The 25,348-nt window shown below is 39.5% G+C and overlaps 2 protein-coding genes across 2 annotated transcripts; both read left to right on the forward strand.

The window, feature by feature from the left end:
• Positions 1-839: 839 nt before the first annotated feature.
• On the forward strand, positions 840-11,934 carry LOC121957833 (putative methyltransferase-like protein 24). The gene is made up of 5 exons (XM_042506619.2): positions 840-1,311; positions 4,294-4,392; positions 7,457-7,593; positions 7,780-8,047; positions 9,981-11,934. Exons 1-5 carry the CDS (start codon positions 985-987, stop codon positions 10,284-10,286), a joined length of 1,137 nt encoding a protein of 378 aa, XP_042362553.2. The 5' UTR covers positions 840-984; the 3' UTR covers positions 10,287-11,934.
• A 1,384-nt stretch (positions 11,935-13,318) lies between these two features.
• On the forward strand, positions 13,319-24,917 carry wasf2 (WASP family member 2). Its single transcript, XM_042506827.2, is given in 10 exon segments — positions 13,319-13,461; positions 15,468-15,631; positions 15,830-15,964; positions 16,187-16,340; positions 16,789-16,906; positions 17,012-17,133; positions 19,679-19,837; positions 20,611-20,748; positions 20,750-21,102; positions 22,597-24,917. Coding segments are annotated over 9 exon segments (1,470 nt in total). The 5' UTR covers positions 13,319-13,461; positions 15,468-15,498; the 3' UTR covers positions 22,755-24,917.
• The last annotated feature ends 431 nt before the right edge of the window (positions 24,918-25,348 follow it).

Raw genomic sequence — 25,348 nt, forward strand, 5'->3', positions numbered from 1 at the left:
TAGCAACTGTTCTGTGGTCATTAGCCTAAAGGGGCAGTTCACCCCAAATCAAAAATACATATTTATCCTCTTACCTGTAGTAGTATTTATCAGTGTAGATGGTTTTGGTGTGAATTGCTGAATGTTTGAGATATCAGCCGTAATTATGTCTGCCTTCTCTCTGATAAAATGGAGCAAGATGGCACTGTGCTTGTACTCAAAGTGCCAAAAAATTACATTTGAAAAGCTCAACAGCAATGTCTCTTGTTGTGAGCAGTTTCATGTAGGAAGTATTTTCTATCTACCAGGTTACGTCTGGTAGACGTAACCTGGTAGATGGAGAGATTGATTAAATACAACTTATCATTTTTAAGTTGCAACAACCTCACAAAATTAGGTAAATACAACTAAATTTAAAGTAAACGTAACAACTAGGTCTAGATTTAATGTAAATAAATTCAGACTAATAGTTTTATTAATTACATTTTTCAAGGCAATCAGTTACCTATTTTTTAGCCTCTTTGTATTTTTTTTAAGTAAAATAAACTTTTCAGATTCTTTAGTTTACAGTTTAGATGAAAAAAATGTATCTTTGATTTTGGCATGAACTGTCCCTTAATTGGAGTTTCTTTACATTAACAGGGAAGTTTTATACAAATTTAGCGTTTTGCTAAACTTTAAATTCTTGTGAGTTTTTGGCCTGCTTTCTCAACACAACTGAGTGTAGTGGATTTTTCACAAACATTAAAATTTGGGTTAATTTTAAACTGTATGAGTTACTTGTGAGCTAAATAAAGCAGCAGTCACTGAGTCAATAAGGCCACCGTTGACCGAGGAATGCGCTTCGTCATCACAAGTTTCCCCCGGGGGTAAAGAAGAAGAAGAAGAAGGAGGTCTGGGAGGAAACAGGAGGAGGGGTGCTCTCAGCGGGGACTTTCCTCCAGGAGAAGCTGAATCACAGGGCGCCGAGCTGGAGATGTTCCCCGCTGTCGCTACGGTGGAGGTATGCGGGCCTGTGCACTGTGGTGTGGCCGCGGTGGCCTCCCCCTCCGCTCGGTAATACTACTTCTTTTGATCCCTCCGTTTCTCCTGGCCCTCCAGCTCCTCGTCGTCGGGCCCCGGTTACCTCGAGCTGCGAGGGTGGGGGTGGAGGAGCAGGAGGAACAGGAGGTTGCATATTCCGTGATTAGTATCGAACCGGAGAGGAACTCACGCCAACGGGGATCCCCTTCCCGGCGTCCGGGTCTGGAGGAGGAGGAGGAGGAGGAAGATGGAGAAGGAAGGGAGGGGGCACGAGCTTATGAGGATGAGAACGAGAGGCTCTCGCGCCAGGTAAATTGAATTACGGATAAAGTTTAATTGAAATGTTTCTGAACAGGTAACAGATTTAACTGAGGACGTAGGGGAGCTATCCCTCAGTATTTAACCCTTTAAAACCTGAGCTATTGATTTGATTTCTTCCTAAAACATACACTCTAAAACTGATTTTACTTTTAAAAGATCTAGAAAACCGATTGCCTTAAAAAATAAGTAAATATAAGTAGCCTATTAGTCTTATTTTTACTTGATATCTAATTTTGAAGTTTACTTATGGTATCTTTATACTCAATTTCCTGAAGTTGTTACAACTTAAACATTAAAAATTTTAATTAAATCTCTTAAGTTTTAGCAACTTCTGTGAACCACGTTGTGCCATGTGTGTTCTTCCGGTTGCAAACTAGTCAGTCATATTTGTATTTTCTTAAACATTTTACCAAAACAGGATTCACAGATCTCCTAACTTCATCATTGGAAAAGTCCCCTTTGTTATGATCAAGTTAAGTCACACCAAGTTGATTTTCTGAAGTTTTTAGAAAGAACAAGGTAATTTCACTTGCTGTTTTTAAGTTGCAACATTTTCACAAAATTAAGTAAATAGCCCACAGATACATTTAAGTAAACATAAGAACTATATATAGGCTAAAGTAAACATAAATTAAGATTAATAGTTATATTTACTTTCCTTTTTTAAGGTAATTGGTTTCCATGATTTCTTTTAAGATCCATGATTTTACTGTGCAGGGCTATTCATGACCCAAAAGTCAGATAAATTATTTAAAAAAAAAAAAAAGAAAGTTATGAGAAAATTACCTGGAAATAAGCAAAAAGAAATAGTGGAAATAGTACTGAAAATTAATTCTAAATATATAATTTTATGATTTCTAAACATAGTTTTTTCGACATTTTCCTCTCATTTTTGATCATTTCTGATGATTGTCTCCTCTTTTTTAATTTATTTTTAGGTAATTTTCTTATTACCTTTTACTGATTTCTGTGACATTTGTGAGTAATTGTTTGTCAAGTCATTGCCTTTTAATCCATGTTTTCACAAGAAATATCAGTTTGCCCAAGTTTCAAATGATCAAATTGCTTGTGAAAGGCCTCTGAAAACTGATGTCAAGCCCAGCTTCAAAGAGTTAGCAAGAAATTGGTAAAAAAAAACAAAAAACAACTGAAAATAAATAAGAAGATAAAAGCAAAAACAAACATGTAGATGACCTGAAAAAAAGTGCTTTAAATTTAATGATACATATGAATATTTTTTATTGTAGCAGAATTTTAAATAAATCATTATAATAATTATAAATTCAGTTTTCTGGACAGTTTTCCCTTGTTTTTGATAATATAGTTATAATTCTTCCCTCTTTTTAAAGACTAACTTTCAGATAATTTTCTTTTCGGCTTTTACTAATTTCTTGCAATCTGTGGGACATTTCATGTCAGTTGGTCATTGTCCCATGTTTCGAAAGAAATCAAACCAATTTACTCCAGTTTCAAAGGGTTAAATAGGCTGTGTGAGGTGTCCAAACAAAGCACAAGAAAACGGATGTCGATCCAGGTTTCAAACGTTGCATTTGTCTCCCACAATAATAAAAGTAGCAGAGGGCTGTTTTTTTGACGAAATGTAAGTCATTTACACCATAAATTGATACAGAAAAGCCACAAGTTGTATCAGAAAAAATCACCAGTGTGTGAAATGAAACGTTTGTTCAGGGGCTATGCTTTACTTTTCAGAGTAGGGGGGGTAGGCTGGGGTGTGCCTGTTTTTGCCATGTTTTTCCTTGAGCCTCCCTGAGTGACTAGGGGAAAATGCACAACCCTCCACCCACCACATATAACTGAATTTCACAATTTCTGGCTATGATATATGGTGTGATTTTGGAGTTGTTGTTGTTTTTGTTTTTTTTTTAAAAAAACATGCCATTCAACCCCATTTGCAGGTTGTGGGGTTCTGAGGGTATTTAAAATCAATACAAAATGCACCTATTTAAGGCTGAATGGCCCTCCACAAAGCCATATAAAAAACACAACACCCTCCCCATTGCTTAAAAAATGTTCAAAAGTGCCTTGCCCAATTTGCAACACCATTTCCCCTCTCATAAATTACAAACAGTCCCTTAAAATTACATATCAGCTATAGTGTTGAATGAAATGACAGTTTTTCATTTTAGGCCTAATGAGGTGTAACGAATTACTGTACAGACCCAGTGAATTTTATGCCATATTGCTGACGTTAACACCAATAACACTTCATTTAAAACACTGAATTTGAGAGTAGGAGTCAGATAATAACATTCACTGTACATGCTCAGCTCAGGAAAAACAGATGAAAAAGACTACCCCGCCGTTGTGGTTTCCTCATCCAGTTTATTCATTATACTGGGTCAGTTTATGCACGGTGCGATGGAACAGGTGAGGACGGAGGGTGGGCACAGCACTGACCCCAGATCAGAGAGAGGTGACAGCTGTTCTCTCTCGCTCTCTTTGCCCTTCAGCTGCGTAGAGCTCCAACCTTCATCTGTATATGTGTGTGGGTGCATCTGTCGTCTCTTCACCTCAAACTCCTTCCAATCACTCCTCACCCCCTCTCTCTTTCATTCTCCTTTTCTCTCACTGTCTCTTTTTATGCCCAAGGCTAAACTCTCTGACTCATTCTAGTGAATCATCAACCCCCCCCCCCCCGACTCCCCACCGAGGTTGCCATGGTGACCACAGGGTTCAGTCTGAGTTGGGTGGGGGGACTTTGTGTGAGTGTGTGTGTTTGTATGTTTCAGTGCCTCGGGCAAATATGTTACCAGCAGGACTGAGGTCAGAGGCTGTGACCTGCCTCCTCACCACTCATACCTGGGGCAGGGCGTGCAGCAGACACACACGCACACACATTACTGTCATTCCTATTCATTCGTTAGAGCTCTTACAAATTACCATGAATCTGTTGGTATTCCTCGCGCTGTGGTATCAATATATTGATATGTTTGTGTGCATGTTCCCCAGATGGGACCCAGAGCACTGGAGGTGCAGCCGTGGGCTACAGACGAGCTGTCCTTCACAGCAGAACTCAATCGTATCATCGCGCATATCACCAGGCCACAGGTGGGCTACACAGAACATCACGGAAAACACAGTACGGCTGTCAGTGTGAGAAATGTCTGACTGCACTTTAAAGCTGTAGTTGGTAACTTTTATTCAGATTTTTATTTTTTTCTGAAACTGTCACTATATTCACGCAGCACTAAATGAGACACATTATCTGTGTCAAAAATCACACTCCTACTCCACATCCATAGTGCTTTTAATAACCTCTCTGCAGATGTACGAAAACAACCAACCAGACCTGAGGAATCATTAATGCAGCAGTCAACCATGGTAATCACTGCTTGCGAGTTGTGGTCAAATTGGCAAACTAGACTACGCGGATCAAGTTTGAAACAAGATTCAGTTACTTTTTTTCCTATTTCTCACCCTAAGTGTTTTGTGAAACATGCTTTAGTTTGTTTAGCTGTAAAATGAGGAAGTCTGGCCGGTGGGTGGTGCTTGATTTTCGCTTGACTGTGTACAACAGGGGTTTCCAAACTTTTTTGAATGGGGGCCAGATTAGACAATGTGAAACATACCTGGGGCCAACTTATTCACAAAAAAATCCATACAAATGAGACAAACGCAGCTGATTCATTATTCAGTGAAAAGTATTCAACTTTCCACCACTCCTGAAAGTGGCAGTCTTCACTCTCAACTTTATGCCTCTCTGCTGTGACCGTGTCTGCTACCTGCAGTAAATTTCATGCATCAGTTCCACCTGCATGTGCATGTCTACCAACTGTATGATAGTCCTACCACTGTGAGGCGAAGAGAGAAAATGCAAAGTGATATTGCTTAACCAATATTGTGCGGCAGGCTACATATAGTATATTTTGAAAGGCAAGCTGAGGGCCATTTAAAATTGCTTTTAGGGCTACAACTGGCCCCCGCACCCAACTTTGGACATGCCTGGTTTACAACATGAAGTTCAGGTCACAAAGTTTCTCTTTTAACAGCTAAACAGTACACTAAAATGTGTTTCTGAAAACATCTGAGGTGAGAAATAAGCAATGAAGTAACAGAATCTTGATTCATATTTGATCATCACTGCTTAGTTTGGCAGTTTGACCAGAGTTCAAGAGTAATCATCATGGTCGACATCTGTGTTAGACACTCCTGGGCTCTGATTGGTTGTTTTTGGTGCGCTGCGGTAGATTCTAGCGAATGCCATAAGGGACAGTAGGAAGATTTTTTTACACAGACCATCTGTCTCATTCATTTCTTTCAGAATATAGCGCAAAATGTATAAATACTGGACGTCACCACTGTGACATCATCCATTTGTTTGTGGCTGAAAAGCCTCACGGTCGCCATTTTGATTTTTTTGAGCCAGAAGTGACCATTATTTGGACGAGAGGGTGGATCTGACTCACAGACTGTGGTGACACCTCACAGACAGCCTGTCATTCAAGTGGCCCCACCCTTAATTAAGCATTACTTATTACTAATAAAGCCTTAAATGTAAATGGATAAATTATATTAAAAAATACCCCCTGTAAAGTGTCATGAGTGTTGAAATTAGCTATTAAGACCAAAATCTTTTTTTTTTTGTAAACATGTTTTTTTTAAGCTTTCATGTTCTTTATTCTAACATGGAAATTGACTGTGTTGTGGAGGCTGCTGCTTGGAATACAGTGACACTTTTAGCAAATATGTCACAAAATTATTCTCATAAAAGTTATCAACTGTAGTTTTAAAGGCCCCTAATATCACAAACATTACCTGACACAGTTTGGACGATTCTGATCTGTATTTGATGTATATGGCATATTTTAACAGTGTGGAACATTTTCTATACTTCACAGATGGCAAGATAAAAATGCAGATAGGCAATCAGAAATGACAGGATGAGCAGCTGTGGACTCTGATAAAATAAAATGTAAAACTATGATGTGATCAGGTATATCGTATAATGTATGTGGTCTAAGAGAGTGGTCTCAAGTCTTTCTTGCTTGTGAACTTTAAAATAAGTGGTGTCAGCTTATGACCTCTCATCAAAGGGTGTGTATGACAATGAGCTGTGAGCAATTTAATCACAGGGGTGCAAACGCATGAGGGATGAAAAAGGTGACAGACATGCACACCCTGGGGTAAGGGGGACATGCTCTCTGGGAAGAAATTTAAAAAGTATATCAACTTTAAAATGTGTTTTTCCAGTCGATTTGATCATGAAGATACAAGGAAAAACTCACCCCATAATAATGTAATCATACTGCTACAAGAGTCTCAAAAATGACCTGTTTTGTATTCAAAACAGAGATTTTCACCAAAAGGTGACAAGTTTGCACCCCTAATCAAAATTTCCCTTTTCAAATAGAGCAATCTGAATATTTTTTTATTTGCTGTAAATGTAAAAACTGTTCAGTATTTCATCAGGAAAAAGCTACAAAACATCAGAGACAGAAATGAACTCTTTTTGTGATCATCCTGTGACCCCTCAGATTTATCTTGTGGCCCTTTGGGCTGCCCCGCAGGTTTAAAACCACTTATCAAATATTTCAGGCCCTCTCTGGCTCACATGGGACCCGATTCTGTAGCCAGGCGTTATATCGTGCCAAGCCTTAAGAGTAATCAATAAAAACTTCACTTTTCAACTACTTCACTTCTTCAGCTGCAGACTTCCAGTGTGGGGGTTAACATAGCAGTAATATGATCAGTCAGGCGCTGTCAGCATCCTGGCAGCCGAATTCTGCAAAGTCTGAAGCCAGTGAGGAGAACTTTCAGTTCCAGACTGGAAACTCCCATACAGGAGTTAAGGCTTACATAACACCAAGTGCAGTGGAACCAGGAGGGAAACGATTTAACCGAGTGTATTGTGTTGATTTTGTTCTGTAATTATTCAATACCTGCAGGTTAAACGCTTATCATCAACTGGATCTCACTGATTCTTTATCAGAAAATAGTTTGCTTTACTTTGACACTTAGAGCCCCACCTGATTATCTGAGATGTTCTCACACATTTCATAAGACAGGAACTTCTTCTTTAACTTCCTCTCTTCTTAGCTGTATGCTTATTCTGTGTAAGACTTTTCTCAGAACTCTGTCTCATGTGACCCTCTCCTCTGCTGTCCATCTCCAGCTGAACTGCTCCAGGGTTTTGTCTCCAGGTCAGGCTCAGGCATCACCGCTCCCTACAGATTCACCTCCCTGGCTGCTGTGTGCTGAGGACTGGCTGCTTCCAGCTGCAGATCGACCGTGTGTTGCATACTCCTTCAGGTGTGCCCATATGTCTGTACACTGTGTCCATGCGTGTGTGTGCATGTGCTGTGGTGCTTATGCATTCATGTCGCCGGCAGAGTCGGAATAAACAATGCAATGCATATTTAATCATGCATGCAATAATCTTCAAACCACCTCTGCGCTCCCTCGTCTCTACATCTATCTTTTTGTCTTTGTCTCTAGCATGGATAGGGGAGATGCAGACTTTCTAAAGACTGTGTCGGGGCTGGGATGTGAAGTCCACCGTTTTGATCCCAGCAACTCCAATGCATCTGGTGGTCACCTTGGCAACAGTTTGGCCAGTAACCATGGTGATGGAGGCGTGGTCAGCCAACACAAGATGTGGCTGGACTGGCGAGCTCCAAGGAAGCGCAGACAGAAGACGAGAGGCAACCAGGGTGGTGTTTCTCAAACACTGGCAGACATCATGGCAGCTCTGGGACATCGCACAGTAAGACATACGCACATATGGACATGTATACATAAACACACACACACACACACACACACACACGTTGGGAGAGACAGTGCCGAACAAACATACCTTAGAGTCTTTTCACCCCAACATACCCAGAAAGCTCTCTTACTTGGACGTTACCATAGCAACAGGGCTCTGCGCCATCCCTGGCTGCCATGGCAACAATTTAAGTGAGTGAATCACACGCTGGACCAGTTACATCCTGCAGCCACAAGAGGGAACTACAGACCTATAGTTTGAGTTTGTGTTGGTCGACATCGTAATAAGAGGTCATATCGTCCATATAAACAATTATTATTTTAATCTGATTTTCACATATTTGGCTTTACCAATTAAGTCTATTATAACAAAGCAGCAGGCATTATATGGAAATTATCATGGAAATACTAATAAAGCATTTAATTAATTATTTACTAATTGTATACTTTTTACAATATATTAAATGACAAAATAATTCATTAGCCCATATGATGTTATAAAGGGCAATAAAAAGAGGATTTATAAAAATAATTTACAATTAACATATTAATCCATCAATTGATAACTCAGCTGAAAAGGGGATAAACAAAAACAGCATAAACAGCCAAAAGGATATAATTTAAAAATATATTAATCAATTGATAGATGAATAATGATATTAAAAACACACTTTAAGCGATTTGATGTGATATACAGATGTGATTTGTTGCATTTTGTTTGACTTTACCAAAAAGATCTTAAGAGACAAAAAAAAAAAAATAGTGACATGAATTTAGGATTTTTAGGATGGCTTTCTCAATAAGCTTTCATTTTACGAACAAAATAGCTCAATTTTCTGATTTGAACATTTCAAAAATAATCTGTAAACCACATAAGGCCTTTTATTTTTATGGAGAATATGTGAAAATTTATAGAAGGGCTAGTATCAGTACTCATACCTTTAAGGTCCTGGCCATCAACTAGAGTTACTGCAGGGTGGGCACCAAATTTTGATTTTTTTTCTTCAGAATTTAAAATATGTCTGAAAATATACACATTAACATGAATCCAACATATTTTGCCTTTTGCAACAACGTCATCCTCCATCATCTACAGTACTACCTACCTACTGTACCTGAAAAGCTACATGGATAGGCCTACATGCTGAGACCGCAACCGCAGCCGCAACCGCAGCCAGCCATATCAGCCAGAGGCTCACTATCCATCAATATGTGTGCTTAAGGTATCTACCAGAATAACCCAGTAGTATTGAACCTTCTCCAGTCAAACAAGGGCTGCATTTGATCCTTTGTACTCAGATCTAGACAAAATGTCTATCAGTATGGTTTTGCTCACAGCTAATCAGTATAAGCATTTCATCGATTTAATGAGAGTGTGACAGGCTGATCACCACAGCAGCTACAGCCAGTACAGTCTGTGGTGTGTAATCAGGCACAGTTTATCTGATAAAACTGGCATTTCAGGGAATATACCTGTACAGTTTTGTTGAGATATTTTTTTATGTGATCAAATCTTGATTTAGTTTCTGTGCAGAGTATAGTAATGAATCATATATACATAGCCGTATCTCATTAATATGTGTCCATATGTTTTACAAATTTTCGGGTATGAAACTCCACTTTTGAATACATATTTAATAAGTCATTTAATAATTTGAACATTTTAAAAATCAATTTGTTTAACAATTATTTGGCTGGTGAGGATTTATGGTGGCATTTTAGGCAGGAAAATGGTTCCACAGATAGCATGATGGATATCAAATGAAATAGAAAATACAAGGTATCAAATAAAGTATTCTATTGGTATCAGGTATTGGTATCAGTACTGGTATCATACGTTTTTAAACTGTTTCCCAGCCCTGATTATTGTGAAATCCAATAGAACCATATAAAAGCTCTAGTCTCTTCTCTGTTCTCTAATTCTTTAGGTTCACTTCCTTTATGCTGACTTGCACAGTGCTGAGTGGCGAGTTTTCCAGAACTGGTTTGAGTCAGAAACTCTGCAGAGTGTCCATCATCTGGTTGCCACAGTGCACCTGCAATGGGCCGGGTTTGAGGTGGGCGGAACCAGTGAGGAAGTGCTCCGCTATTGGTTCAGTGTCCTACAGGGTCTCCAAGCATCTGGACTCAAGCTGGTCCACAGCTCTGCAGGAGAAGGTTGCAGTGTCCTAAAACAGACAGTAGCAAATGGTCGCAGCTCCTACACACTCAGCTGGGCCAACACCAGACGATGATACGCACACATGAATGAACACTGGTGCACACACATGACCAGACACTGTGGATGGCCTCAAACAAGAAGGAGAAGGTCAACCAATAGCTGGTCTCACAATAAACTTTTTTTCCTGCCATTTCAGGCGAACACAGTTCTTAACATGACACCCCCCTCTAGTGGACATGAAAGGATCTGCTTTCTCATCACTCCACACTCGCTGTGTCTGGAGATAATATGCAATAACTTGACCATATATGAAGCAGAAAGAGGGCTTGGTGATTAAACCCTTTCAAACCTGAGCAAATTGGCTTGATTTCTTCCAAAAACAGGCAATGAGCAATTTAGGGAGAAATGACCAAAAAAAAAAAAAAAAAATCCCTAAAAATGAGAAAAAAAAAAGAAAAAATAAAATAAAAGAGGAAATTTTTTTAGTAAAAAAAGATTATCTGGAAAAAATGTTCATAAATGGTAATAATTATAAATAAATTTTAATGTATCATTAAGATAACATATAAATATAGCCTTTAAAAAAAAAACTAAATTTACTTATTTCTTGCAATTTGCAGAGCACTTTCTAAATTGCTCATTGTATTTTTTCCTGCTTTCAAATGAAAGCAAGCCAATGTGCTCAGGGTTCAAAGGTTTAAATACTTGGCATCTGAACACAGCACAAGAAAAGTGATGTTGATCCAGGTCTCAAAGGGTTAACTGGGCAAAGCGTAACAATATAATAATTAAATTATATGTTTTTGCTCACTTGGAATATTAAACAACAGCAGATATATGAACACAGCAGCAACTTGGAATATGTCTTAAATAGTCCTAAACTGGCAGGTGCCAACACTTTTTAACTTTAATTTCATCAATATCAAACCATATTATATCACATTGTGTGACCCCTTTTGCATTAATTTGATCTAGCTGAATAGATTTAGCAAATAATGTTAATTCAGCAGATTATTTGATGCATTTATGTATCTCTCTTTAGGCCTTAAAAATGTATGTGCAATAATTCTTGAATTGATGCTTAAATTATATTGAAACTATTAGTGCAAGTAGTGTGAAATATACAGAAATGTGTGCATTTTACTGATGCATTTTTGCACTCCACTGTGTACTGTGTAACATAAAAGGAAATGAAACAGTGTTATAGACATACAGTAACACCACAATGAAATACCAAATAAAAACAGAAGTGCTAGACAGCAAATTCATCTGTCCTATGAGAATCAATGACAGGTTGTAATTCCTTAAGAAGATGGGTTAGATTTCCCTTTATATGTAAATAATTTAAAAGGGTTTTAGATTAATGTTGAATGAAAAGCTAATCAATTGTGCTTTTCCTCTCTAGAAGGGCCACATGTGAACCCAGCCAAAGTATCTTTTAATGTAGTGTTCATGGAAGTATACAGTTAAAACTCATGACGTCATGTAGAAGTTTATTTTGTCTCATAGAAGAAGAAAACAAAGATGGACATATATGACAGAGGTGCTGTATAATAGATGCAAATTTAATATGATTGTGGGATATGTAATTCCTAAGCTGATTTTAAGTGTAGGTATGTGTGTGTTTCTAATAAATTTTAATTGTGGTAAATAAATTGTAGAGTTTGCATTTTCCTTTCAGCATATTTTAACTTAAATCAATAAAGCAAAAGAAAAAAGTGGCTGCAACAGTGTCTTAATGGTTATCTATAACACAGTCTAGCCTAATGCGCAGGACCTTTACCCATGGACGCATGATGAGACAATAACCCAATAGGCCCAGGCATACAGAAGGGCCCATTATCTGTCCCACATGGGAGCAAGATACAAAGACTTTACATTTGTTTGCCTCTTTTTGTTGTTGTTTTGCTTCCCTCTCTCTTTGTGAGAATATTGTGACTCTATGTAGTTGCTTTGTCTCTCTTTGTAGTCAGTTCAGTATCAGTTACATTTTATTTATAAAGCCTGTTATCACAAATCACAATTTGCCTCAGAGGGCTTTACAGCATTCAGCATCCCTCTGTCCTCGGACCCTTACAGCTAGTCATTTTGTGTCTTTATGAACATTTTATGTCTCTTTTTGGACATTATTCTTCTCATTATAGTTATTTTTATTCTCTTTGTAGCTGCTTTGCATCTCATTGTGGTAATTTTGTGTCTCTTTTCGATTCTTTTGCACCTTTCTGTCATCAGCTGAGAGTCTCTTTGTGTCTTTTTGTATATGTTTAGTATCTCTTTGTAGTTGTGTTGTGTAGTTGTGTAGTTGTCTCTTTGTGGTCTTTTTGTATATCTTTGTGTTCATTTTATGTCTTTTAGTGATTTTGTGTCTCTGTGTTGTCATTTTGAGTCTGTTGTAGTTGATTTGCATCTCATTGGGGTCATTTTGTTTGATTGTTTTGCCCCTTTCTGTAGTCATTGTGAGTGTTGCTGCTTTTCTGTATCTTTGCATCTTCGTAGTTGTTTTATGTGATAATTTTAAATTGGTTTCTGTTTAGTATGTGTCTCTTTGAGTGATATTTGTGTCACTTTGGGCCCCTGGGCCTGTGCTTGGTTGTTCAGTAATCCATCCATGACTTAACTGCAAGACAAAACTATAATTGCTTTCTTATTGCAACATTCAAACAAGCAAATTATCTCAGTGCGACCATTTACCACACGTTCCTATACTTGGGTAAATGATTTAACCTTTACTGGAGACTGGCGTGCTTCTCCTATCATAAAGTATGTGTACTTCCAGTTTGCACAAGCGAGGTTGAGGTGAAGGATGCACTTAACACTAACCAAGCAAAGCTCAGAGGACAGTTATTTATCTTCATAAGTGCTTTTCTCTCCGTAGTGAGCTCTAATGCATAAAAGCCAATGCCAGTCATTCCTCGGACGCGTTCCAACTCGCTGGAGCGCACGTAGGAATGTGCCTCTGCCTCCACCCAGCGTTACGCAAATTACGGACAGATGTTTGCCACTAGTCAGGGTGGAGTTGCGCTTTTTACGTTAAAATTTCCACATCCTGTTCTCAGTAGAATCAGACGACAGGCGCAGAAGCCAATCAGGTTTGAGGAAGTCAGTGGCTCGACCAATCAGAAGTTCGAAATCCCGGGACTTCAGTGATCTGTCCGTATACTGTACCGCTCAACATTTCTTGTGGAAATCTTGAGACAAGACAACGAGCAGACTATATAGAGAGAGCCCTACAGTTGCCAATTTTGACGGTAAGTAAAGTGTGTTTAGTGGGTGTTGTTTTCGTAAAGCGAAGGATGTAAACATACTTTTGTTTGGCTGTTTCTTCGAGATAAGAGGCGCCGACAAGTTACTTCCTGCTCTGACAAGGCCGAGATCCCAAGTTACATTTTAGCCCATTTTAGCTAATGTTGTGGGCGTAAAAGTTTAACGTTTCCGACTTACTTGTTCCCTTATAGTTGCCTATCGAGGAAAAAGTTTAAGTGTGTCTAATATATTAAACTTTTGAGTAAAACATGTAACATTTCAGTGTGCTAATATGATAGTGAACGGCTGACTGAACGTTAACTGCCTAACATACCGCGAACCACACAGTATGGTGCTGTGCGTCAGCTAGATAAATACTTCCACTTTTCATGAAGAAATTTAAAGTGTACTCGGTTTGAAAACATGACGACGTGCCATCAACCCAAGCAAAAGAGCAGACACTTGAATCCCCATTGCAGTGCCATTTGCATCATGATCCCATCATTCTCCGAAGCCCCAGCAATAACAGGAAAAACTTGTAATTAGGCAGCCGGAATAGGGAATAGGAAGCACTACAGGGTATACTTAGACCGAGCTAAATTCTGCCTGTCTGCACTGTCCTGGTATCAGGGAGAGTCTGCAGGCACTGCATGTCTGTGAGCACCTATGGGAGTAGTCACACTGAACAGATTCCATATGGCACTGTAGCGTTACTGCCTTGTGTGGGGAGTGTCACACTCTGACTGTGATTTGTTCAATATAATTTGAAATATTTACACCACTGTGAACTGGTGCAGAAATCACCCCTCTAACATTGTTCCTTCTACTTTTATCTTGAATTGTCCGGTTTCTCATAAACTGGCTGCATACTGTGTGTTTTCTAGATGTCAGGACTTCAGTTTTGGTTCTGCTTTACTTCTGTCTGGCTCAGGGTTTATTTATACATGCGTGGTTGGGTCACATGAGCATGTGACTTATTTAGGCATGGAAGTTACAGTTATTTTCATTATGAAGTTATCTGTTAATGATCTCTTCTTGGTTCATTTTCTAGTCTAGAAATTGCCATAGACCAGAAGAAATTGCCTTTGTAATTTCCCAGAACCCATGATGACATCTTTAAATGTATTATTTTGACCTAAAGCCAAAAAGATTAAATTCCCAGTGATATTAAAGAAGGAAAGCAACAAATCCACACATATAAGAAATGGATCAGTCATTTTTTGTTCTGCAGATTACTTAAAATGATCTGTCCATTATCAACAAAGTTCTTGATAAGACATTTGCCAGTAGATTATTTGAACTCTAAAATATTAAATACAAACCAGACTCGGGCACTCACAGAAGAAAACTTACTTATTTAATTTGTGTAAAAGAAGCATTTCAGCTACAAAGCCATTGACAGCCTGATGAAGGTTTTTTAGCTGAAACGCGTCCACCTCTGTTAATTTTGCCCACATTAAATAAGTGAATTTATCTGTGATTACCAGCGGTCTGTTTGTTTTTGTATCATCGCCATAAACATGTACCTCAATAAACTGTTTAAGATTTTCAGAGTTTTGTGTGCTGCTGTTTTCCATCAACTCTCAAATATTTCAGAACTAGACTTATTGGTGTCACAGCTGTATTTAATAGGGATGTTCCAAATGACTAATTTCCTTGATGTTTAAATGAAAATTTAAACTTACACTAGTCAACTTGTCTAAAACAAGAAAACATCCAGAAAACCATCAGTTTAATCTTTAAGGTTAAACACTGTCTGCACAAATATTGTTTATGAGAGCCCTTTTTAATAATTAATCACATTTTTTGAATAACCAGCTCATCTTTAAAAGATCACTGAAATGCAGTGCACTTACACAGGCATAATCATTTTAATTATTAGTTTAACCAACTGGACTAATTGAATAATTGCACACATGCCCAGTAATACATGATATCTTAGTGCTGTCTTTTAGTCCCTTTATGTTTGTGTGCCTTTGCCTCAAATAACCCACCTTCTCTTCCCCATCAGGGTTGGGCCCCCCTACCCACAACACCCCACCATGCCCCTGGTTACGAGGAATATAGAGCCGCGGCACGTGTGTCGCCAGACCATCCCTTCCAACATCCGCAGTGAGCTGGAATGTGTCACCAATATCAGCCTGGCCAACATCATCCGCCAGCTCGGCAGCCTCAGTGAGTGTCTGCGGTGTGTGTGTGGTTGGATGTCATTATAGTTGTCGATAAGATAAGATGTATGTGGTTAAGAACATGTGGCAAATGTGTACGACCTGTGTGTATTTGCACGCATTTATGCAAAGTTTTATTTGAATGTTGTTGTGAATATGCTTTTGTTGTGCGTGTGTGAGACAAATGCGTTAATTGTGTGTGTAGGCAAATATGCAGAGGATGTGTTCGGGGAGCTGTTCGTTCAGGCAGGTGCATTTGCCACCAGAGTAAATACACTTGGAGAAAGAGTGGATCGTCTGCAGGTCAAAGTCACCCAGCTGGACCCCAAAGAAGAGGAGGGTAAGTACTCCTACCTGTCACTGTTACTATGACTACTTATGTTACCATCACAATAGTTTATTTGTCTGTATATGGCTAAATATAATGTAAATTGTAAAATTTCCAGTTCTGCTTTTTACACTGACTGACACAACTTTCCTATTAAACAACCTCTTCCCCTTGAGCAATAAACATTCAATATTATTCTCTTTATTTCATACGTTTTGTGGGGTTCTCCCTTAGTCTCTCTGCAGGCCATCACTACCCGTAAGGCCTTCCGCAGCAGTGTCACCCAGGACCAGCAGCTGTTCACCAGGCCGTCTCTGCCAGTGCCTGTACAAGACACCTATGTGACCTGTAATCCGCCCCCACCACTTAACTACCTCAGCCAATACCGGTAGGGCTCAGCAGATGTGCAGATACACATCCATATTCATTCACTGGAATGCACATACATGCAATAATCAGAACACGTGCATGCACATGTGCACGCATGGAAACACACACACGAATGCCATGTTTTTGTCATGACTATACATTATTTAACCCATGTCTCTGATGCTTTCGAACCTCATCATGAATGTGTAAGCGGTAATGATATGCCCGATCTTTACAGAATATGGTAAAATTTATCCGCATGTTAGCTGCTATGTGACAGAATAAAATGGCCTGTTTCTTTTTTCGAGCTAATAGGGGAAGTGTCAGGGCTTGTTAATATATTGACACTTATGACAGATTAAGATCTGTTTGTAGACACTTATGTTATTTGCGTCTGTGGACACAAGATATCAAAGTGTTACTGAGACCCAAACGCAGTTGTGATGTTTGTAAATGGTTGTCTGCAGGGATGATGGGAAGGAGGCTCTGAAGTTTTACACCGATCCCTCCTACTTCTTTGACCTGTGGAAGGAGAAGATGCTGCAGGACACCAAGGACATCATGAAGGAGAAACGCAAGCACAGAGTGAGACATATAAACATGCCAATACACACAGAACAAGTAGCACGACATTCATGCAATTGGATCCAACCCTCCATGACTCTTCTTCACTGTTTCCTCTCTGAGTAGAAGGAGAAGAAAGACCATCTGAACCAGCGGACGCTCAATCCCCGAAAGATCAAGACCAGGAAGGAGGAGTGGGAACGCCGTAAGATGGGGGAGGAGTTTGTGGTGCCTAAGAACGATATGATGTAAGTTGAGATATTAAGTGAAGTGAGGTGGAAGTCTCTGCAGTAGGGATGGGAATCGTGAACGCGTCCCGGTTGAGAACCGGCATATTTTTCTCACAATTATATTTTGCAGAACAATGAAGTCAAACTCATGCATCTATGCTCCTTAAAACAAGAAGGAGTCATGGCAGAGAGGAAAAGATGGTCCAAAATCTGGCTCTGTGCTGCCTGTTATGTCTGTAAAATGATAATTAAATATAGGGGTGGGAACATGAGAAATATGCTGAAACATCTTTCTACGTAACGTGAACTTAAATTCCAAGGATGTCATGTATTTGATACTCTACACGAGTGCCACTATTTTTATCTGAAAATGTCCTGTTATGATAACAGTAGCGCCATGCAGGCAGGCTTAGCATGTTTTTCCTTAATTACGAAAACCTAAGCAAATGCTACAAATATTCTCTCATTTCATCCATTTTAAATGTTGCTCCATGGTAGTCAGACAGAGATAAAAAAACAGTTGCGTTGACTCTGAAAACCTGTGTAGGTCTACTTTTTTTTCCACAGAGACAATATTAGAAAATAATAAAATGCCCCACGGATGACGTTTTTCTGTCAACATCGCTCTGGTTCCCTCATCAAAAAGTCTGTGGGATTTTTATTTTTTGGATTTTGGATTGTTGCTGGAAATAAGCTCTGTGGTAAACGTTTATAATATTTCAACATTTTGGTTAGTAAGATATTATCTTCACAAATGAACACAACTTTCAGGCCTAAAGCCTAAATGTAATAGACAGAAGTAAAAAGCCTTTGTGATAAACAAACTACACTACGTTCGCGTCACCACAGCTACGAGGCTGTAAAGCCGCCAGCACACGTCAACTTAATGACGTTCTGTAGTCTCCTTTAGCCACTTGTCAACGACTCTTTTTAAAAACACATAAAAGCTTCAAAGTTTGGGGGAGGGATATTTACTGATGTATTTGTATTTGAAGTTATAGAACAAAATGTGAAGGTCCCTTAAGGTTGTATTAACCACAGACCTTATCCAAGGCTACTAACCAAAAACCCATTAAAAAATATATATATACATATATATATATATATATTTGAGAAGAGGGAACTGCAGTGCAAACAGATTTCTGGGTTTTAGGACTCATTTTGGGGGTTCTGGTCATTCAAGGCCCAAGAGACTTGTGAATGCATTTTAGCTAAAAGTAAAACATAATAACTTAACTTCATCATTTCTCTCTCTAGCTTACACAGTAAAAGTACTTCACATGGTAAATTCCACACAGCACTGTCTTATCAACCAATCTGTACACAGAGATGTGGGTGGTACGTCCTGTCCGAAAATGTTCTCAGGGGGTTGGGTGTAGAGCTGGCTGTCAGTGGCAAATAGCTGTAAACAAATGTCTGAGTCACACATGACCTTAATGTAGTGTTTTTTTACTGGATGTTTGTTATTCTTCAGTGTGTTGTTTTTGTTAAATGAATAGAAAAATGAAAGAATAAAGAAACAATTAAAAACCAATACAAAAAAAAAACATTAAAAAAGAACTGTTTTAAAAGCAATTCACCTTTTAAAGGGATACTTTCAAACAGCTTTGTATCATAAATATATCAGCAGTATGCACAGATCCCTCAGCTCAAATTTGCCCGATCACACATTACGCTGGCTCTGGGGCTGTTGCTGGAACTACAGATTTTACCTCATTTTTTAATGCCTGCCTCCTGTACACAAAGAATTTACAAGCGAATTTAGAGAGAGCTGCCCCTCTCTCTCTCTTCAACTCAGACCAAACTCAGATCAGACAGTAAAATTAAGAAACGCTGATCGAATATGAAGCAAGATTACTATGTTGTCTCTTCTGTTTTCAGAAACCTATATTAGTTCACTCTTTAAATGTAATTTGAGAACACTTGTTAGAGCCAGCCACCATATTATTTCCTGTCTCAAAATGGACAAGCTTGCATTTCTTAACCCACCAGCACGGAGCATTTATTGGTCCTGTGTGGCACAGTGCATTCTGGTAGTTGAAGATTTTCTACCTCTGGAGCAAGAGGCAATGCCACTGTCCTTTTCCTCTGTTTTCTGTGTCACGTAGCTCCAATTCGCAAAAGTATTTGCATCTTTCTTGCGCATAGACAGCCCAGTTTTATGAAAAAACCACCTTTCCAGCCATGAAATACTTCTTTAATTTGCTTTACTTGTTTGTAACATAATCACAAGACAGGCTTAATGAGGAAAATAACAGATTTTCTCTCTCTTTAACTGAAGGACAAGACTAAATCTTACTGTTGTGTACATGACTGTACTTTGTGCTATTTTAAAAACTGTAAATCAGTCACCACAAGTTTCATTATCAGTGTTTGCGTCTGCTGCTGTAAATGCATTTGTGTCCTCATGAACAAACGGGCAAGAAGTACATGACCCACAACTGCTAATGAGGTCTGTAGATGCTGTTTTGCTATCAAAGTGACCTGAATGTCCAGATTTCAGAGAATAGAGATGCCATGATTTGTTTTTGGCTGATCGTGATGTCTCATAATGTATTTTAAGGAATTCTTCTGAGGGTCTGAATGGCAGTATTGGATCTGGAGATGGTTTCACATCTGAAGGCCTCGAGCAGAGTACCAGCTCCTACGCTTATGATCCTGGCTCCCCACTCTCTCCGCCTGGCACCGATGACTTCCTGCCTCCTCCACCTCCAGACATGGCGTAAGTAGCATCTTTCATATAATCCCACAGGCGCAGCCGCCCCCTGCAAACATGTGATGAACATACAGCTACACGTGTACTGAAAAGCCGCACTGCAACCCCTAACACATTCTCTCAAAATTATAGGCTTCAGCGTGGCAAAGTGGATCATAAATGTTCTGTTCACTCTCAGCCAGTGATTCTTTCATGAGCGTGACTGCTGAGATTGCAGCTGTGAGGAAATTGATGGTGGACTGGAGACAAATGGTCCATCTTGTCATTCAAAGTTCCCCTCCAGACATGTTTTAGAGTATGTCTGGTATGGTTTAATATTTTGTTTAACATGGTTTTCTCAGATAAAAAGTTAAAAAAAAAAAAAAGGGTCTGGAAATATATCTACACTTCTTCCTTAGTTGGGAGATTCTGGGTCTGACCTTACACCTAAGTCAACACCGTGAGAGCAGTGCGCATCAAGATGACTGCTGTTAGCATTAGAGGAAACATCGAAGAGATATTAGGTTTCTCCGCCTGTATATACATATTAGACGGCGCTTGGCTTTTGTAGTGACATTCACAATCTAGCTTGCTGGTACGTGTCATTTTATGTACATTTTAGTGAAGACATCGCCCCCTTCTCAGTAGTGGAATATAAAAAACACTTCTTCAGTGACCAACTGTGCACAGATACAAGACATATAGTCAAAGTCAGACATGTTAGGAGACACAAACATAATAAAACAAATTTCTGTCCTTATCTCTGTCTGTCTCTCTAACTTCCATTCTGTCACCTGCAGGTATAATGACGGACAGTACGGAGCACCAACCCAGAAGCGTGTCAGCATGCTGAGTCCAAACCACCCACCTCCTGCTCCCCCCATGGCCTCTTCTCTTCCAAACTCTCGCCCCAACCTCGCCCCTCCCCCTGCACCTCCTCCCTCCTCCACCCTCTGGCTTCGGGGTTCCTCCACCTCCCCCTGGCTTCGACAGCCCACCTCCTCCTCCTCCACTCTCCTCCTCTCCCAACGCTTTCCCCTCCCCACCTGCTCCCCCTCCTCCACCTGCTATGTCCACTGTTTCTCCTCCTCCTCCACCACCTATGCCTGCAGGTGGCGGCCCACCACCACCTCCTCCTCCTCCACCTCCCCCTGGCCCTCCTCCCCCATCCTTCGAGCACTCTGCTCCTCCTCCTCCCCCTGGCGGTGGAGCGCCACCCAGCTCTGCTCCCAAACCTCAGCCAGAGCCTGAGGGCGATGCTCGCAGTGACCTGCTGCAGGCCATTCGACAAGGTAAGACCCTGCAGGAAACAGATCAGTATCAAATGGATTTATTTATTTTCTACATACTCTAGCTTTCAGATTATGGTTTTAAAGCCCTAATGAGCATATAAAATATAAATATGTTTTATACAGTACCTAGCAATTTATGAAATTGCTAAAATCGGCTTGACTTCAACTGTCAACATTGTTAACTTCTCACACATTAAGGCTCGGGTAATGCTTATCCAATAATATAATGATTCATATAAAATTGATGGGGGCCATACTGCATTATGAGTACCTCTTTTTTTTAATGCCTTTAAGTTCCCTCTGTGGTGTTTGTGACATAAACACATTGTGTGTATCTCTGAGGCCCAACAAACTTTTTTCCTTTTCCTTTCACAAAAAAACATTTGCAAAGCAGATTCTTCAAAATACAGTGGAAACCCATTACAGTGATCACGGTTACAGTGATCAACCGCTTATATAGATCAAAACGATTGGGACAGCTGGTGCTACATGCACATTAAAGTCAGGACAGGAAAAATGAAAAACATGGTCTCCTGGACACTAATAACAAACTGCCAAAAATGAGATGCAGCTTCAAAACTTGGTGTTCCCGAGGCAACCCTGTCTATTCAAACAATGAGAAACAGTCATGACTGCCAGAGATGGCGATACAAAATGAATGCGCGCAGGAAAAGCACCTGTGGTTGAAGCCTCCACATTGTCAGGTGAATCTAAATGGCCCGGTCACGAATTGCCCTTGAAATGAAAACAGCTGTACTGTATTTTAAAACGGTCAATAAAATTCAGTAAATAGGGAAGCTCTCTGTTCCATTGCTCTTTATTCATGTAATAAATATACACATTTTTGCTAAGAAATAAAGAGAAAGCAAAAAACAAAAAGAAAACACGTTCATAATAACCATCCTCTTGTGGTGACCAATTTGATCTCAGATGTGATCAGTGTAAGCGGTCCCCACTGTATTTTAAATTTTACACGGTTTACATCTTCTTCCTTATCTTTTCAGGTGCATTGTGTGTTTCTTTGCACGTTACTGCTGCCAGCTGTTGATAAGTGCAATAGCCTGAAACTTTCAGCAACATGGCTGCATGTTCTGGAGTTCATAAAATATAAACACAACATAAAACTTAACTCCATAGTTCTATTAGATGCCAAAAACTCCACAGGGTCCCTTGAGTACATTTTGCCACTTATCATAATGATCTCTTTTTGCTCTGTGCACTATTTCCACTTGTACTTGTGCTATTTATACACAATGTGTTTTAATTGCTAGTACCACTTTAACCTGAATATAGGGAACTGATTACATCTTCCACTACTGGTTAGGTATTAAACATATCTTTCTCTTAAATTACAGCTTTCTGGAGGCTAGTTTTCCTCAAATTGGCTTATGTCTATATATAAGATAAAAAGTTGGAAAAATAAAAGAGATAACTAGTCGACTGTTTGCAGGCACATATGCTCACTGTAACTGTCCTCACTAACTTCCTTTTTAGGTTTCAACCTGCGTAAGGTGGAAGCACAGCGGGAGCAGGAGAAGAGGGATCACTTTGGCAATGATGTGGCTGCCATCCTCTCCCGTCGTATCGCTGTGGAGTGCAGCGACAGCGAGGATGACTCCTCAGAGTTTGATGATGACGAGTGGTCCGACTGATCGTCACCCCTTTTCGCCTTCACTACCATCTCGGTATCTTCCCTCAGCCTTCAACATCTTTATATTTACATTCAGATCACATTCTTAAGTAGCAGTGAAGCAGAGATTCACGTTCTGTGTGTCATATTTTTCAAACATAGTACACACAAGTGAACTATCACAAATCACATTCCTTGAACCATTTATTGTTATTTATCCAAAATTGTTCTAATCAGAGGTGCAAAAATCCAAAGGTTGAGCAAGAAAGTTTGAGTGTGCCTGATTGTGTGCCCATTTGCCATTGCTCTCTTTGGATGACACAGCACTGTAATTGATGTGAGAGTGTTGTGTGACGTGATGCACGTCTCTCTGCTGAGTCTGTGCGTAAGCGCCTCATCTCTGTCCTTATCTTGGTGTCTGTTAGAGTCATGTGCCCTCTGCTGTCGACCAAATGTCTGCTTTTATCTGCTTTAGTATATTAGGGCGAAGGATAATAGACAGGGAGGACACACACACAAGCACGCAGCCTCTTCCATACACAGTATTTTTTTATGTACTCAGTGGGAAGACACAAAGTGTTGATGTCAAAACATTTTTCGCTCACTCATAGATTATATGATATAGATGTAAAGTTTATGTTACATATTGAATGATATCTACTAAAGATAATTAATGCAATCCTTTTATATTCCTTTTATCACTTTCCCTCACTTTTGTATTCTTTCTTACTGTGGTTGTCATGGGAACAATTCACGTGTGGATGAGATGTGGTTGTAGTTTATAAACAAATTCATGAATTAATTATGCAGTGAAGTGATGGCTCATGGCAGACACCTGGAGTGTTTGATAAGATCAGCTTACTAAACATATGCAGACATTTAACACAAATATGATTCATTTTGTATTGTGTTTAGAGCCTGATTAGACCATCCTGATCACGTGAGCTCAACATCCTGTTTCGCGCTCTGTATCGGTCTGGTCTCGCTGCCGCCCCTGAAAAACTCCCTCAGCCAATCCTGATGTTAGCACTTACCTCTACTACACAAATACGTTGTTGCATTAGACAGTAATAGTAGATCTGAAAAATACAATTTACTGATATGTACCATTTGCATGTGACGTGTAGCTCAACAATCCCCATTACATTTTCGTGGACTGCTGAATCTCACCTTGCAGCATCCTTGTTGTTTGTCCGAAGCATTGTGAACATGGATCTGCATAGCCGTGATCTCAGCTTTACAGCTCTTCATATCTGGTCCGCCATTAATGCCATCAGTGGTGAAACAACAATGAACAACGTATTTGTACCGGGGAACATCCTCTTCATTGCCAACGGAGCCAGTTGATAAATCAAGATTTTGCCAAATCCATTTGGAAGAATGTCTCTTCCTCTAAGAAACTATAACTTCACTTATTGCTGCAGTTGCTCTACTAATATTCAGGATTCTCAGGACATGGAAAACCTGGAAAAGTCGTGGATTATTACAGTCACATTTTATGAGCCTGGAAAAGTCATGGAATTTGTAGAAATCATTGAAATTTTGGAAAAGTCATGGAATTTTGTTGTGTGTAATGCAGCTGTTGCTGTGACGTAATGGCAAATTCATTTTCTGCAGCTGTTGATGTAACATAACTCTAACATGCGTCAATGTGGGACGACGTTTCATTTACCATCATGAACGTTTCTTCATTTGCTCCCCGCAGGCAGTGGCAGCGACTTCAGACTGATCAGTAGAGTGAAACAGTGTTGAGCTCATGTTATCAGGATGTTCTATCCTGGTTGTTGTGTTTCAGGTCTGTGACATATTTCCTCTTGCTGTTTTTATTTTTACTTTTCTGGTTGATCAACTCAGCTCTGATGCTTTAATCGCTTTGCTTTGTGTAGAATCAGGAAGCATTTCCTCGCTGCCTGACAAGTGCCTTTTTATACTGCATTTCAGTGTCAGTGCAGGTTATTTTGGTTATCCACACTGCTCACTGATCAGCTTCTACCAAAAATATTATCAGCTTCCGTGGATGAACTGACTGATGTTTAGTGTGGACCACATATTTCTCAAGTGCCTTTTATTTTAAATCAGCCTGTGTTGAAGCACAATCACACGGCATGCTCTGCCAAAGCTTCTCCTGCCTTAAATTTCCAAATGATTTTAGTTATTTCAATAAAGATAGAGTGGATTACGGTGATTGTTTAGGTTTTCTTCTGTGAGAACTAACGGTGTGTATGCTGTGATGTGTCGAATTGCAAGTTCCCAAGAATGTCAAGCCTTGGCATAAGACTCCAAATATCTGTGACTCATCCTTTTCATATCAGTGGAGGACACCTTTTCACAGTGCCCGCTGCTGACTGTGTAGGGAGTGAGAAAATGAATCAATTGGATAAAAGTTCAGAAAATGTGTAGGAGGAGAGAAAAACCTCTTGCATAATCACTTTATCCTCACACCAAGGCTGCTTCCTTGGTTTCAAAAGGATGCAGTTATGGCACACTGTTAAATCTGACAGTTGATCTTACTTAAAATAATCCTGGAATCAGATTGCCTTGGAAAAAGTAAAGTAAATATAATTATTAAGCTTAATTTTATTACTTAAGATCTAATTCTAAGTGTACTGAAAATGT

Source organism: Plectropomus leopardus, chromosome 17 (assembly GCF_026936395.1).
Source record: "Plectropomus leopardus strain MGB_pleo_1.0 chromosome 17, ASM2693639v1, whole genome shotgun sequence".
In the NCBI taxonomy this organism is placed as follows: domain Eukaryota; kingdom Metazoa; phylum Chordata; class Actinopteri; order Perciformes; family Serranidae; genus Plectropomus; species Plectropomus leopardus.